The 15,188-nt window shown below is 52.9% G+C and overlaps 4 protein-coding genes across 4 annotated transcripts; 2 read left to right on the top strand and 2 right to left on the bottom strand.

Moving 5' to 3' along the window:
• Positions 1–2,237, bottom strand: CC84DRAFT_1262904 (protein serine/threonine phosphatase 2C). Its single transcript, XM_018185185.1, has 2 exons — positions 1,596–2,237; positions 1–1,545 (listed from the first exon to the last, which is right to left on the bottom strand). Exons 1-2 carry the CDS (start codon positions 2,202–2,204, stop codon positions 370–372), a joined length of 1,785 nt encoding a protein of 594 aa, XP_018031174.1. The 5' UTR covers positions 2,205–2,237; the 3' UTR covers positions 1–369.
• A 1,005-nt stretch (positions 2,238–3,242) lies between these two features.
• On the top strand, positions 3,243–3,862 carry CC84DRAFT_1221374 (uncharacterized protein; the record flags this gene model as incomplete). The annotated part of the gene is made up of 3 exons (XM_018183268.1): positions 3,243–3,353; positions 3,414–3,471; positions 3,510–3,862. 3 exons carry the CDS (start codon positions 3,243–3,245, stop codon positions 3,860–3,862), a joined length of 522 nt encoding a protein of 173 aa, XP_018031173.1.
• Positions 3,863–5,437: 1,575 nt separating this feature from the next.
• On the bottom strand, positions 5,438–7,796 carry CC84DRAFT_1208946 (phosphoglycerate mutase-like protein). Its single transcript, XM_018182194.1, has 6 exons — positions 7,468–7,796; positions 7,334–7,402; positions 7,186–7,251; positions 6,474–7,136; positions 6,329–6,424; positions 5,438–6,281 (listed from the first exon to the last, which is right to left on the bottom strand). Exons 1-6 carry the CDS (start codon positions 7,526–7,528, stop codon positions 5,548–5,550), a joined length of 1,689 nt encoding a protein of 562 aa, XP_018031172.1. The 5' UTR covers positions 7,529–7,796; the 3' UTR covers positions 5,438–5,547.
• Positions 7,797–10,854: 3,058 nt separating this feature from the next.
• On the top strand, positions 10,855–11,770 carry CC84DRAFT_246260 (uncharacterized protein). The gene is made up of 3 exons (XM_018185659.1): positions 10,855–11,285; positions 11,443–11,583; positions 11,632–11,770. Exons 1-3 carry the CDS (start codon positions 10,960–10,962, stop codon positions 11,720–11,722), a joined length of 558 nt encoding a protein of 185 aa, XP_018031171.1. The 5' UTR covers positions 10,855–10,959; the 3' UTR covers positions 11,723–11,770.
• The last annotated feature ends 3,418 nt before the right edge of the window (positions 11,771–15,188 follow it).

The following is a 15,188-nucleotide window of genomic DNA, read 5'->3' as shown; positions in this document are numbered from 1 at the left end:
GTTGAATTCCGGGTTCATCCGCTTTGCTGTTGATCTTGCCTTTCTCAAACGTCCTACTGCCCGACTGCCCCAATTAACTCGATAGTCTCTCTGCAAGGAAACCTCTTCAAATACAGAACCTTCGATAAGTACTGCACGGGCTGCTCTCACTGGCTATCTCGCCTCGTCCTCTCGCCTCGTCCAAGAAGAAAAACAAAGGGGTTCCCATACAGAGAGTGCGACGTGGTTAACCCTTAACGTTACGGCTGTCGCCGCTGACCTCAGCATCCCACACGCGCGTCCTACACAGCACACCAAATTACTATACACTCCCCAAACGACAAAAAGCTCTAATCGAGCCATCGAAAGCATATATCCTCGCTGAATAACTCACCAAGGCCACCATGAGCTCTTCTTCTCGCCTCCAGGTTTCTTCTTGCCCTCTCTGCTAATGTGATCAAAGAAGATAACCATGACAGTCGTATCGTCAACGGCATCACGGCAGAGCGGACCCGCAATGCTCAACAAGCCGAGGAATAGCCCGCGTCGTGTACCACCCATGGCGTTACGAGCAAGACACACAGCTGCGTTGTCATCCTCGATAGCGAAGTACTGTGGCTCGGCCTTCCAAGTAATCTGTTTTCCAGTCTCAGCGTCATATTCTACGCCTTCGTCGACGTTGAAGCCGTTGCTGAAGATTGGTTGCTGCATTCTGGGGTCCTGAGAGACCTTCCCGTTGCCGCGCTCTTTAGCTTCGAGCCAGCGTTCCACGCATTCAACTGCGTGCTCACTGCTAATATGGTCCCACAGCCCATCACTAGCCATAATCATAAAGTCGCTTTTGGAAGACTTGTCTTTCGGGTCCGCACGTACGATATCTGTCTCCGTGATCTCAGGCTCGGCCGTCAAGTAAGGTGGGGTCTTCGACTGCGGGCGTGGTGCGGTGCCCCAGTACTTGGACTGCAGCTGCTTAATGAACTCATTGTCCCATTTCCAGCGGTGGTCGCCGAAAGCCCGCGTTACAGCAAGCCCTAAAAGTCGCCCGCTCTTTGGATCAAGGATGTCTTCTTCGCCTGGATGAGCCTCCTTGATACGAGCCACTTCGGCCTCATTGAAGCCCGTTTGGTCTGTAGAAAGTGGCTGCGCAACGTACTTCATTTCCAACGGGTCCCAACGTCCCAGGACAGCGCGAGAATCCCCGACACAGGCGACGCGTAGCTTACTCTGCTCGGGGTCGAAGGCTGCAAGGAGCGCGCAACTGCCGCTGAAAGCGGGCGTTAATGCGGAAATGGCGGCCGCATTAGCAGCGGGGAACCAGTTTGCGGCGTGTTTCGCGCGTGACATGAGCTCGTTGTCAAGGCTGGTGAAGACGTCTTTGATAGTAGCGTGGATTATAGAGGAGGTGGATGCTGGACTCAGGTTCGAGAGGGCGCGAGAGAGGCTCGGGTGGAGAGTCCATTGGAGATGATACGCTGTGTGGCGGCCCGCATGTCCATCGTAGATCGACCAATAGTTCCAAGGCTTTGAACCAGGTCCTGGTGCGGTGCCAATAGCGTAGTAATCTTCCTGGGCAACGTCAGTATGTTTCGTCTGTCTCGATAAATGGCACGACTTACGCAGGGTTCGTTGCTCCTAAATCTGATTCCATGTGTGACCGGTATCTCGAATTCAATCGACTCTTCAGGTTCGATTTCCCAACCAAAAGCGATCTTCGTGAACTGATCACTAATTTGTTTCATCACCTGTGGATCTTTCAATGGGTCACTTGGATTCGGGATATGGTAATGCGCCCAATGGTCTACCTCTTCACGATCCTTGTAGAAGTGAAGAGGCGTAGCACTCGGATCGCCCGCAAAGGATGCGAGTACATGATCTGCCCAGTCGTCTGTTTTGATTTCAACAAAGTAAAGCGCGGCAGCTGCAATGACAACAACGAAGATAACGGTTTTGGTAGGAAAGGCGGAGTGGAGGCGGGGCCCACCAACAGTAAGAGGCACTGAACGTCCTAAGGGCGGCCGGCATCCAGTCGGCAATTTCGATGGTCGTAGGGCGCCTGGGGGTGTGGATGTGAGGGATGGTACACGTGACCTTCCAATATGGACGCGTCGAGCGGCTGTCGGAGTGTAGGCATGGTGGCTTGAGGTTCCGGTCCGTGTCAAAGAGGTCAGGCGTGTATTTCGTGCATTGAAACGGGCCGCAATGCCTCCCCACCGGGTCTGTAGCATTTTCGTGGAGATGAATTACTTCGCAAATGCGAGAATCCGCGGTAGTCGTCGATACGAACCAAAGAAATTAGGAGCCCAGACCTCGCCATCACGTGCACGGATTAGTCATTTGCTTGGCACCACCTCTCTAGCTGTACCGTTCCCACTGTCACTTGCGGTACTACATGTATCACCCATTCATTTGCTTTGGTGTAAAGCTACCTTTGTTGCGTGTTCGTTTGTGTCTCGTGCTCATCACTATGATAATGCAGGAGCTTGACATCGTCTACTCGGAATGTCCGCCTGCTAACGTTTCTGTCGCGATCAACATTGAGATGGGTGTACCAAATTTTCTGTCGATCAACAGTCGTAGATTGACCTGTTCCGGGCGCTCGATGTGACGTAAGAGCTTCTCGCTTGTGTGCTGACACTGCATCAGAATCTGTGATCTTAACGACTGTGTGATCTCAATGACTCTCAGCGTGCACAGCGACCTACTTAAGCTCCTCATTCTCCCCTCACATACCATCTCCCGTACACGACATTCTACAGCAAACTCTGACCAAAGACCACATTTGCATACAGAGCCTTCCACTCAAACCCAACCCCATACACAACACATTTTGGACTTAAGGAATATTCATCAAGCAAGACGCTTTCAGCTCCAAGTCAAAAAAGTGTACACCTTCACGAGCTCTCTTCCTACCTTCCTTTCCGTTGCTAGAATCTGCGTAGCGCAGACGTGTGTCTGGACTTTCCATATGGCGGATCGCCAACCAGCACAGCTAACGTTCATGACCGATAGCGGTTAGGTACTCGCATGTTAAAGTCCCTTGTATCCCGAGAGATCATCTCAAATCTGGATTAGCAAAAGCTACTAAGTACAGAGCTCAAGCCTGCCAAATGTTCGAGAAGTCGCTCTACAGCCACTACTTTTTGGAGTTATCAACTCTATATATACTTCGTTGTTTTTCTTTTACTAGGATCCAACCAATAAGCACGCGTGCCTTCACTCTCTGTTCCCTTGCCACCACGTCTGTACCCTATGGTAGCATTCACATGGACATCTCCATTCCGCTTCTCCAGTACCCCATTCCTGTCACATTCGAGGGCGTCATCGCGGAGCAGGAATTTCTGTTTGCTGAATCCTGCGCCAGCCTCTCGCCCCTCGTCTCCGCTAACTCCTACACCATCACCGCCGCTCCCACAGCAGCCACTGCCAACCACTAGAAGAAGAAGAAGAAGAAGAAGAAGAAGAAGAAGAAGAAGAAGGAGAAGAAGAGAATTGGTGCGCCCTCTGCTACGAAGAACTGTTCTGCTAGGAAGACCTGGCCGCAATCAAGCTCAAGAAGTGCGGCCCCACGTTCGACCGGAAGTGCTTGGTCGAAGGGCTCGGATTTCGTGGTGACAAGAGATGTCCATACCACCGGAGGAACGTAATGGAGCGTGCTTCAGCGCGCGGCCGAATCGATGTTGACATTGGCCTGATTGTGGTAGATCGACTGGGCGTCAGGAATGAGCCGGTGCACACCGAAGTTGCAGCATCTGCCAGTGGAGGTGCTCAGAAGAGTGGTAACCCTACCAATGACGATGCTCAGGAAGGTGACGACCTCGGCATGAACCTGGACGAGGACCTAGTCAAATGCGACGCTCAGCATATTACCGTAAGTATCGAGTAGGACGGCAGCAGCAACCGCACCGCTGCTTCTGTCCTCTCTGTCGCCGACGAAGGTGGACGCCGAGGCTACCTAGGTAACGAATAAGAGTGACGCAACAACTATATACAAAAAGAGGGAGAAGTGACTGAATATCACGAGGAAGAGAGGAGGGATGGACTCGTCGCAAGGGTGGAATCAACTGTAAGTAATTGCTTCCTGCAAGTTTCGTAGTGGAATACATCTTTGCGTTATCTAGAAACGCGATCTGCCGAGACGACTGGTTCCTCCCGCAGCTCTGATACGGTTTCGCGCTGCTGATAATCATATCTTGCATTGTAGCATTCTTACAACGCTGAACACGGTGTGCGCAAACTTTTGGCATCATTCGATTTGCCACAGCCCTTGCAAAATGTGTTACTTCGTCTTCCTTGCTTTCCCTGAACTTCTGCATGGTACTATAAACTTCCGATATTGTCCCGGGAGCCCTGGATCGAGGAGCGAGAGAGGAAGTGCGGCTTTGGTTCTCGGGTCCGCAGACAAACGCGTGCCATTCTAATCTGCCGGAAAACTGGGAAATGGTTGAGGATAAATAACTTGCCATGTGGTTCGATTCGGTTCTGCCGGGTGACAACGATGAGCTGGTTAACCGCAACGTTGAGGAGTACAGCGAAGATGATGTCTCCTCTGCCTCTAACTAGGCCATCGTCGTTGAGGAGTTTGTGAATGACGAGGAAATTGATATATCTGGATGGTATTGGAGGTGAGACGACCAACAGCCTGCCACAAGGTCGGTGTGGAGTGCAAGATGACCGAGAAACCAATGCTCACTGTAGACAGTTGTGCGCCATCCGTCGCCTTGCCGTCAAGGGTCCACGCTGTTCTAGCTCGTAATTAAACGGTCAGGATGCAATATTAGTTTGAATATGTTGGCGTTGCTGACATTTGTTGGTAAGATTTGACCAACATAGAGATCTGGAAACGTGCCCATTCTTGGGAGCAAGCAGCAAAAAGCATCGAAAAGGTTAGGTAGTACCTATGGAAAAGCCTTTCAAACCAGCAGCATCTATAAGAAAACCCTTGACGATAACCGTTGATATCTGTGAACACCGTCGTGACTCAATGCGCTGCTATGGTACATTTCTGCGCTAGCATCCCAAGGTACCGTAGACAGCGTGTTCTGAGCCTCGACAGCACGACGAACGGGCTGGATGCGTGCCACCATGCCGTCTACATGGAGTGTATGGTCGCCTGACAGGACATGGGTGGCAACGCCTGCCCGTACTGCCGCACTCCTTTGGCGACCACGAAGACTGAGCCAAATGAGCTTCGGCTTGATACGAAAATGAATGAGTACTGGCTTGAAAACTTTATTGCGCAGACGGGGCTTAATTGAGGAGACGGCGAGGAGACGGGATTTAGATGTTTGGGTAGCTGGTGGTAAGGGCAGCTTTATCCTGCTTAGAAAGATATTTCTACGGAAGGAATAATCATTCTTTGTTTTCAAAGCTCTGATTCATGTTTTCGTTTGTGATAGGGCATTACTGCATTGTAGCATCGCTTCGAGCTGGTAACATTGGGACGCAAGTGTTTGGTTTTGCCTATTTCAGATAGGTTCAAGCGAACTGTGTCAAGATACTCCAGCTTTATTTATATGCTTCCATCTTGTAGTAAAATCGCTCACCTTGGGGTCATGTAGGCACTTCCGTTTACTCTTTGCTCGGCGGTCGTCCATCGCTGACAGTTCCATATTCTGGCATCTCGTAGTCTCCGAAACAAGCCCACTCAAAGTCTGCCTTCTCAACCTGCACTTTCTGCACCTCCAAAAACGCTGTCATCTCGCACCACCCATCATCTCGATTACCGCACTCTTTCAAACTCTTTCCCAGCGGCACAGTCCGCTGGTTCAGCACGAAATGAACGTAAGAGGTCGGAGGCCCGTCTTCGTACAGCTCATGGACCGCCACAGAGCGACTGGGATTGATTGGAGCAGGCGCTTGTATGACTTCGATGTCTAGGCGTCCGGCGAATGGCTCGATGTACGCCATTACAAACTCTCGTTCGGGTAGGATGCGAGTAGGTGGGAGGTACTCTGCAAACTGCGTAAGGCCGAAGGCAACTAAGATGCTGATGATGTTTGAGTCGTGGCTGAAATCAAGGTTGAGAGCTTGTTGTGTGGGAAACGTGACGGTATTGTTGTCGAGAGTGGTGTTGATTAGTGCAGTAGGTGAAGACAGAACGTGATGCTGCATGCGCGCGAGGACTTCTGAGACGTAGCCTATGCCGATGGCGCGGCCTATTGGAGAGAGGAAGCCTGTACCGGCGGCGAAAGCGATATCGAGGCTGTATTCGAAGGCCTCCCATTCCTCGTACGTGAAGAGGTTGCACCAGTGGGAGAAGCCGACCGCAACGGTTTCGTAGGCGCAGAGAGTTTGTGCGCTATCTGCGGAGACGTCAATTCTCGAGTGAGCAACTCAATGCGTGTCTTACAAGTGTCGCTCAGAGTCCAGTCCAAGCCGCCCGTTATGTTGCCCCGTATGCGTTGATGTGCATCTTGTAGATACGTCTCGGCCCATTCTCGTGACGCTACGTGGATTAGCAAAGGTGTTGTAGAGTTCTTTTCCAAACAGCTCACTTTTGCCACCAATGTCCCAGCTTGTTCGATTGCACCCTTTATATCCCGCGAGGGTGTTGTTGAAGCCCTTGCTCTCGATCACCAATTCCAGCGTCGCGTTCTGCGTCCAACCTAGCCCGAAGAACCCAGCCATGAAGTACTCCGCAGATTCTAGCATCCGTCTTTGCGTGGTCGTCCGTGCGATGATCTTGCTGCCATCGTTGGGATATAGGTGCCCGTATTGGTAATAATGCAGAGTGCCAGAGTCAAACAACTGCTGCTTACCAACAGGTACGAGGATCTCTGCTCCGAGCACATTACGCCAGTCATTGAGGAAGGACAATGCTCCATGAGCTTGGTATTTCCCTTTCGCGTCTGTGAGCTTCTGGGCAAGTCGTAGCTCGTTGCCCGTGACTTCTGGGTAGCGACTGCCGTGTCGGTGGATCATATTGAGCCATGTAACGTTTGCGCCTGGTGGTACTGGATACTCGTGAACTCCGAAGCCTCGTGGGTTAGGGAAATATGGGCTCATGTGGCCGAGACGCTCGAAAATGTTGTAGCCATGTTTGTTGCCGGGTATTGGAGCTTGGGTTTCGAGAGGTGTGTTCGGTATGTATGACACTCCTACGAAAGGAGCTGCGTTTGTTTGAGCAAGCCATGGTGAGGGTCCTGTGGCGGTAGGCCCTTGGTGATTGTTAGATGGCTGCGAGCCGAGAAGAGGTAGCAGGCGCACCAGCATACCACCCGAGGGTCGTGTCGAAGTAGTCTGGAAGCTTCGAAGATGGCGCTGTCGCGGTAGCTAATCATTATCAGCCTGTCCTTCAGGAAGATAGAAGGCGCGCATGGTGCAGCTTCCGCCGCGGATCGTTAGTAATACGTACGAGTCTGGCAATCACTTTTCAACACACTTCCCACCTTCAAAGATGACTGAGTCCTGAAGTCTATACCCTCTGTCAATGCATTAGTATAGCCAATTTTCAACAGCCAACTATTTGATTGGTCCTGGAAGACGAACTATATCCTGCATCCCAGAAAGGATCGAGGAGCTGCAGCGACAGTTTCACAAGCCACAACATTGCAGATGGTTTAGGCCTAAGCTGAGCGATGCGTGGTAGCTATGGTCAGTTCTACGCGTGAAAACAGTCTTATTGATGTGTACATCGCGCGTTGGCTGATGTGGTTGGAGCACCAAGGTGTCTCAGCTCAAACATCGGAGAGGAGCTTGGGCCGCCCAAACCAAGTTGTGACGACACTCCAACGTGGAGACTGAATCATCGGCGACGGATATACCATGTTCCGGGGTGACTTTGACTTCGACTTCAACAAACCTGAAAAGGATAATTATGATATTGGATGGCGGACACGTAGAAGGCACCAAGGCAATAAATTGGACGCGTACCATGACAAAAGCACATCGAGTCACCCCCTCCCCACCTGTCACTTCTGCCGAGATCCACACGACTTCGAACTTCTGTATTGTGCCGAAAGTAGCCCCAGCAACGCCGACAACGAATGCGCGATTGGCATGGTTACTGCATTAATTTGTACTCGCCCCTCCTTGCGAACCCAGCGGTAGCACAGTGGGTCCTCGCCAGTTGCCACGAAGCAAACTGAAACACATATTTCCACCTGGTGCTAACTAGCAGTTGTTCGTTGCTCGTGACTGGGTCGCACACAGCAGCCTCTCAGCTAAATCCATACCCGTGACCCGCTGACTTGGGCGCCGACACTGCAGTAGCGCTCCAAGCTCAGCGGATCCCAAGCGGTGAATTTCAGATTTTACTGGAGTACGATTGCAAAGTGTTCACGTTGCATGTTGGTGCCTTAGTGGCACCCACATGCGGAGCTTTCTTCCCTAGGCCTCGTTTGCCCTACCTTCTGGGTACAGAATTAATTAGAGCCTCGCAACTTGGCGGCGGGTCAAGGTTGAACCCTTTAAATTCGGGCCGATGTGGGACGTGCCTTAGGTCCTTCGGAGATCATCGTGAACTGTCGGGTGAGGCTGCCGAGCTATATACACAGTGTTCAGGTCGTAAGCAAGAGGTATGCCTACCTTGCATCTAACAAGCGCACTTCGGAACCAAACACGTGTAATATGCAATGCTGTTAGCTCATGCCTGCCGCGGAGGACAAGTGCGCCTCGCTGCGAATGGAGTACCAAAAACATGGTGCCCTGGAGGTGTAGGATTCGAAGTGCAGATGACTTCTCTCGGCGTGGAGTGTAATTGGTTTCAACAGCGATCGGCACATTGAAGTATACCTTGTTTTCGCGCACTGAAACCAAGTTGCACGGTGATGCTAACACACCGCTAAACATCAATCTTCTGAGGCCTGCAAGTTGGACTGGCGAAAATTACGAGTGGCCAATCAATAGCGCGAAACGTATTGAGTCCGCGCACTCTTGGTGAAAGATAATCGTGATCACAGAGCTATCGTGGGGGTCTCGTGCACCTATCGTCGGGTTATTCCCGTCTGGGATAGTATACTATTTGCGGCGAAGACAGGCTGCAACACGATGACAAGACCACAAGCCTTGCACGTGTGAAGAATGTTACTGTGAGCGGGCGGCGAGGCTTATCGCGGCTTTCAGTGCTTCGCCATGGCCAACGCCCAGCAGTTGCCAGGCAAGGCGAGCAGGCAGCTGCCAAAGGTAGTGTTGTGCAAAGCTGACTCTGCGATTTCCGTAACAGCCTTCTGTGCGAGTGCAGGATTGGCTTCTCCTCCACCGGGTGATCGTCATGAGGCATAATAGCGGTGGCTACGCAGGTTGGGAAAGCTCTCTCTAGCTGCCTATCAGCGGGTCCAATCGTCTCCTATTCAGAATGGAGAAATGAAGAACATCTGTCGCAACCGAAAGAGTTTGGTGTTGAGATTGTGAGTTGCTAGAGGTTTCCAAAGTCGGCGCAGGGGCACTTGCGCAGTCGGCGCACTGGTCTCAAAGCGTGACAGCAACGTCATTGTCCCCACGAACTTCCAGAGATCATCGTTTCCAAAACGAAGAACAATCTGATTAAGGCAGGCGGACTGGCGATTGCGACATGTCCCCTGGGCAGGGGACTCGGGATAAATGCCTCCCAGTAAGTCTTTAGGCCCTTTTCCAGGGGTTTATGGTAGTGCCTTTGCTCCGTGCAAGACGTGCCCAAGCGCATTGGAAGGACGTTACACCCGATCCAAGCGTGCACAACGCGAGACACAGTCGTTATTGGACGGCTGCTACACACAATGCAATGCGGGGAGAGGGTCAAAGGGGAGTAGGAGGCGGCAGCACATCAACGAGCTGCGCTCTCACGTCTCCGACCGGTTACAAAGAAGGCGGGGACACGGCAAGGAGAACGCAGGTGCAGGTGCCGCAGGGTCCAAGAGGAATACGACGATCATGTATAATTAGGGCGTCGAGCCGGACGGTTGGACGAGAGAGGACGCGCGCTGCTGCACCGAGGAGATCAGCACGCGCAAACAGCCAACGCTTCGCTGGGCGCGTACCGCAGACGGTGTGGTACCGGTGGCAGCAAGTATTGAACTGGGGATGGCACGCAGTGTTGGCAGCCGCAATGGGCTGGCGACGGCGCACGCAGGGCGGCACATTCTTCTCGAAGGCGGCGGGTCTTCTGTGCAGCTTGGGATGACGGCGAGCAGCTGGGCAATTGGGGGATACCCAGTGCAGGGGGGCACGCTCTTGTCATGTCCGGCACGGGTAGGACGGGTGTCTGAGTAGGCCAGCAGTGGTGTGGTGATGTCAGACCAGTCAGGTGAACGGCTGGTGAGACGGCGTGCTGCGGCGGGGGCAGGCAAAAGCTTTGGGTGCTTGCCCTGCATCCCTGGAGCCGCCAATCGCGCACGCATGCAGCTAGCGGCGCAATCCTGTCGACGTCATTGTCGCGCCCGAGGGTGAATGCTCGGTGCTGCGCTTCGCCAGCCGCGCAGATCGCTCGACGCCATTTTGTCGAGCGGCGGTTGGCAGCTGCGAGTAAAACCACGGGCGCGCGCCGCTGCTGCGACGCTTCATCCCCTCGAGACTCACCAGCTCGTCTCTCTGAGCATCCGCGGCCACCAGCGCACCCTCACGCTCACCGCCGCTGCCACTAGCCTGCTTCGCGCTGCCAGTCGCCGCACCGCTAGCGCTCGACGATCACCGTCTCCAAAACTGGGAGGGCACCCAGGACTCAATATCAACCTCGTGAGCCCGGCGCTTTGGCGGCTCTTCATCATCCTGCATCGCTGCACGCCACCCGCGCCGGCCTTCATTTTTCGCTCGCATTCCGCCCACTTTCCCTGCCGCCAGCGCTCCGAGCCCATCGCCCAGCTGGGTCAAGCCGACTGCCCCTTCGGACCAGGACCCTAGACCAGGAGCCTCTAGCGTCTTTCCCGGGCGGAGCATCCTCATCCTCGCCCTCACGCACAACCCACCCCAATCTGCTTGGCGTTGCCCACCTGCTCTAACGGCGCCGTCTGTGCCGGTCCTCGCAGCCCACTACACCCAACACAGCTGCACTGTCAGTCCTCTATCATGTCGGCGGCCGCTCCCTTCCCTCCCCTCGCCGTCCACGACCACCGCCGCCCTTCGTACCCCGACGACATGAGCTCCACCTCGTCGAGCTCGTCCGTCAGCGAACAGGACCAGCCACGCCACGTCGACGACGACCCCTCCAAGCTGTCGCGCCCGCGCCTCGGCAGCCGCAAGTCGAGCGGCACCATAATAATACCGCGCGACAGCCCCCACGTCGAGCTCAAGGAGGAGGAGTACGACGACGGTGATGCCCGCACCATGAGCCCCCGGCGCAGCAGCGAAGAGATTGAGAAGATGGGCCAGGAGGCCCGCCAGGCCCTGATAGAGTGAGTCGACACGCTTTCGATTGCATTCCGCCCTTGTGCCTGCCTTGCCTGGGACGCGGCTGCCCTCACCGGCGCCGATGGTACCCGCCAGGCAGGCACGACGGGCAGCCTCAATACCTTATCTTCTGCGCGGTTACTTATCTGTCCCCTCTTCAAGCCCGCACACCTGGACCCCGACGCTGACCTTCGTAAGGCAAGCAAAAGCTCTGCAGGCCAGCCTGATGGAAATCGTGGACCGTGTCGAGATCGTCAAGTCGGAGCACGAGAAACTCGAGGGCGGCAACAAGTTCCTTCAATCGTGAGTGCCCTGGTTCTTCCCACATCGAACGCGTCTAAGCGCCCGCAGATATATTGGTGAGCTCATGCAAACGAGCAAAATCACTTCAGCAGGAGCCGGCAAGACCAAAGGCAAGGGAAAGAACCGTGTCATCAAATAACAATCAGCGCTCCAATCGCCCGGGCCGCCCGTCTGGAATCTCGTCGGCTTGCGGCGCGGAGCACACCACGTCGGGATTCTGCCAGACCTCATCGCGTCATTGATCGAAACGACCGATCCCTCCAACCTCCACTACCACCTTATCATGATCATCTATCGTATCACTTATCACCAGCAAGGCAACAAGCGATCCACACACAGAATCGCACATTGAGTCGCGTTTATCAGCGGTTGCATAGCGGCATCGGGCCCTCGGCGTTATCATCTTTACTTTTCCTCGACACATCCACTCTTGGACTTTTCACTTTCAACACTACCGCTTAACTTCCATTCACCACATTGTTTAGATTCTATCTTCGCCTCCATTAACCACTATACCACAATTTCCACGGCATCGCTCCATGAGGCTGGGCATCTGCTGTTTTTGTATCGGCCACTTGGCGCATGGCGACCTGGCGTGCTGGCGTTTTCCGTCATTTGGATGAAAGAATTGTCTGGCAAGACAAAAGAAACCGCTCCGTGCGGTGTAGAACACTCGCTCAGCCGAGGATGGCGCTTGGTGTATCAGCCTATATCTCGTCGTGATGCCGAGTTATGTACGGTTTCCGCTGCGTCCTGAGGGAGCAGTCGGTACGATGGAACGGATGGGCTTTGGATACATCTTAGAGATTCCCCCAATATCAATGTAGCAGTGTTTGTTCGATCCACTATCCGCGCCTTAACCCGCTTTTCATCTCGCGTCGGATCGCGAACCGAACCAGACGTGATGATCTCGCAACCTATTCGACGGCTCGCTGCACTTACTGATTCGATGCACAGCAACTGATCCAATCCAGACTTCCAACCTACGGCGCGAGATTGCAAACCTGTTTCGCTAAGCCCCTCGGATGTCAGTGCCCTTGTTTGCACTCTATCTAGCCCAATCTGCTCCGCGGATGCACTGTACCGCACGCACAATCTACGATTCTTGGACTATTAACTCTACGCGAAGCACTTATAACGCGGTAAGATATAGATCCGAAATCAGAGACGATCCATCAAAATAGGAGTTCGCGTCGCGGGTCCCCGGTGCGTTTCTGTCACTGAATCTGCATTTATGGGATCGCGATCGCGTTCATGAATGCGGTGTTGCATAGGTTTCGCTAGGGCTGTGGTACGGCACTTTCCTGTTTGTGATGCGTGGTGTGATGGGTATAGCGCGTTTTGGGGGGTTTGTTTGGTATGATTTGGAATTTGGAAGGGTTGAAGGTTGTTCTGTGGGGGGAGAACGATGAACTGGGTGGCTGGTCTGGTGTCCCTGGCGTCTTTCTTTTGGAGCAGGCCGTGGGGGCACAACGTGTTGGCGTGCACATGACAGCCCGTTCGAAGCATCGTTTTGGTATTGCTGCAAATTCGCCGTGCCTCGCCTACCACAGCCCTCGGACGTTCTTCATGGCGTCTGATGCGTCGCGCAAACCCAACATCTAAGCTCCGACACTGCAAGCTTCACGCTTCTCCTTAGTTGGGTAGTCAAAAGGTAGGAAAAAGGATGTATATAATAGCGTTGATCGCTTCGTATCTGTTTAGTAGATGGCGTACAGTTCTCCACCATTAGCAACACAGTCTATACTGATATGAAAAAAAAACCAGTCACAAAGTTTGGTAGAGAGCTGAGAAGAAGTACACGTAGCCTTCACTCCAGCTGAGACACTAACGGTATCTGCATGGTCGCTATCTCCACCTAATAATCGAATCTTAGAGTGAGTGCTGCGCTCAAATCCTTCGAATCAGGATGAGAGATACGTGATATCCAATTACCCAAGTTACTTCCTGTACGTAAACACAACCGGGAAGCGTGAGCGATGGATATGTCCAGGGAAAGTGGATAATTACCAACAAGTAGTCGCTTCAGATTGCTAGAGAAAGCTATCGCTTTGCTGACCCGTACATATAAATTGGAAAACGTGGATGAACAAGCAACAGGGAAAAGGCCAACACAATTCAAGCGAGCAAAATCAGGATGGGATGGCTACCACCGACGGTGTGTTGATGTTTTCGACGACGTTCAAGTGGGGGATATCATGAGCTATTGTCTTGAATTAACTTCTTACCTTCCGTACACATCGACAGCGTATAAAGCGCAATGTTCTTCCGCTGATAGCAACACCCCCGTCCATGAATACTCATGATAACATGTAATGTCCCGTTACAGAACCGCATCCGCTTCCCGATATGTCTCTACCAATGTCTCGCCGGCGCACAGTGAACTCGACAGCCTCAAGGCTACGGTGTCAATTGCCGACGGGACAAGTGCCCGAGTGTTTTGGCGTCCTTCCGCACGGGTATGCATCCCTGCCATACATCCTTACCATTAACCACGAAGCCGAACTTGCCCTCCAACTCCGCCATCGACCTCTGCATAGAGAACAATCAACGATTGCTTAAAAACGTTCGGGCCTCGGAATCAGCTTGAGCGTGAGAGGAGCTCATGTGCAGCACGCGCACACGTTTCGGCTTCAGCCGTTAAATACACCTGGCTGAAGGTATGTGTAGCGGCAACACCAAGCGCGTGCGCAGTAGGAGTTGGAATAGTCGAAGTCGATGTGGCCATCGACCGCGCGGAAGAGGCTTATTTCTCTGAAGATCTCGTGTCACTGGCTATGGAGCTGGAATATTAGCTAGATGGTGTGCGAAATTCTGGGGTTGTTGGGCGTCAATCCACAAGATGCCCTCGATATTATTCCAGGCTTTCCGCGTCATGCCTATGATTTGCGAAGTGAGTACCTGATAAGAGACGTTGGCGTTGATATTACGTACATATTGTAGGTCATGTTGATTGAAGAGTGTACGCTGCGGGATTTTGGGGTGCTGCGGGCTGAGAACTCACGAAATGGCGAGCATCAGATAAACTGGTCTGACAGAACGAACGGGTTTGTGGCAAGATTGACGGGTCGGATTTTGCGGTAAATTTGTCGACATACGCGAAGTAAGGCGACCTAAACTGCAGGTGCAAGGTCACCTTTGGTCATTCTCTGAGCAATTTGTTCAGTCATTTGCTGAGACGACGAGGTGTTCCAGAAGGCATTGGTTTCTACTTTACAGTCGGGTTCGATGATAGCGACTGACTTTCCGTTCGCCATGATTGTGAGGAGAAAGTACAATTTGTGTGGAGAGTCGATCTGCCTGAGTGAGGGTGGATGTGGTGTGCGGTCGTTTCATAAATGCATGGTGACTGAATCAACAAGAGGTCAATTGAGTTGGTCTGAGAGTTTTCACTCGAGACTGGTGCGCAGCAGTGGTTTAGGTTGGACGGGTTGTGTGGCTCAAAGAAGGAACGGAGCACTATTTTCGATGAAGGCACAAAGGAGGAATATAAGGAAAGAGCAACGGCAGTGCATGAGCATCCTGCAATGCAGTAACGCGCAGATGATAATCCCCATGCAGATTTCTGTGCAAATCAGGTGAAATATACCCCTGATGTCTTCTCA

The sequence above is a fragment of the Paraphaeosphaeria sporulosa genome (assembly GCF_001642045.1).
Source record: "Paraphaeosphaeria sporulosa strain AP3s5-JAC2a unplaced genomic scaffold CC84scaffold_11, whole genome shotgun sequence".
In the NCBI taxonomy this organism is placed as follows: domain Eukaryota; kingdom Fungi; phylum Ascomycota; class Dothideomycetes; order Pleosporales; family Didymosphaeriaceae; genus Paraphaeosphaeria; species Paraphaeosphaeria sporulosa.
Note: the sequence above shows the minus strand (reverse complement) of the source record. Positions and strands in the feature narration are given on the sequence as shown.

Bases quoted from the DNA above. Each gene is read 5' to 3' on its own strand.
- CC84DRAFT_1262904 (XM_018185185.1), bottom strand. From the start codon at position 2,204: ATGCTACAGACCCGGTGGGGAGGCATTGCGGCCCGTTTCAATGCACGA. The intron at 1,546-1,595 runs GTAAGTCGTGCC...GACGTTGCCCAG, and splicing joins TTAGGAGCAACGAACCCTGC to GAAGATTACTACGCTATTGG.
- CC84DRAFT_1208946 (XM_018182194.1), bottom strand. From the start codon at position 7,528: ATGTTGTGGCTTGTGAAACTGTCGCTGCAGCTCCTCGATCCTTTCTGG. The intron at 7,252-7,333 runs GTACGTATTACT...GATAATGATTAG, and splicing joins GAAAAGTGATTGCCAGACTC to CTACCGCGACAGCGCCATCT. The intron at 6,425-6,473 runs GTGAGCTGTTTG...TAATCCACGTAG, and splicing joins CTGGGACATTGGTGGCAAAA to CGTCACGAGAATGGGCCGAG.
- CC84DRAFT_246260 (XM_018185659.1), top strand. From the start codon at position 10,960: ATGTCGGCGGCCGCTCCCTTCCCTCCCCTCGCCGTCCACGACCACCGC. The intron at 11,286-11,442 runs GTGAGTCGACAC...CCCCTCTTCAAG, and splicing joins GCCCGCCAGGCCCTGATAGA to CCCGCACACCTGGACCCCGA. The intron at 11,584-11,631 runs GTGAGTGCCCTG...AAGCGCCCGCAG, and splicing joins GGCAACAAGTTCCTTCAATC to ATATATTGGTGAGCTCATGC.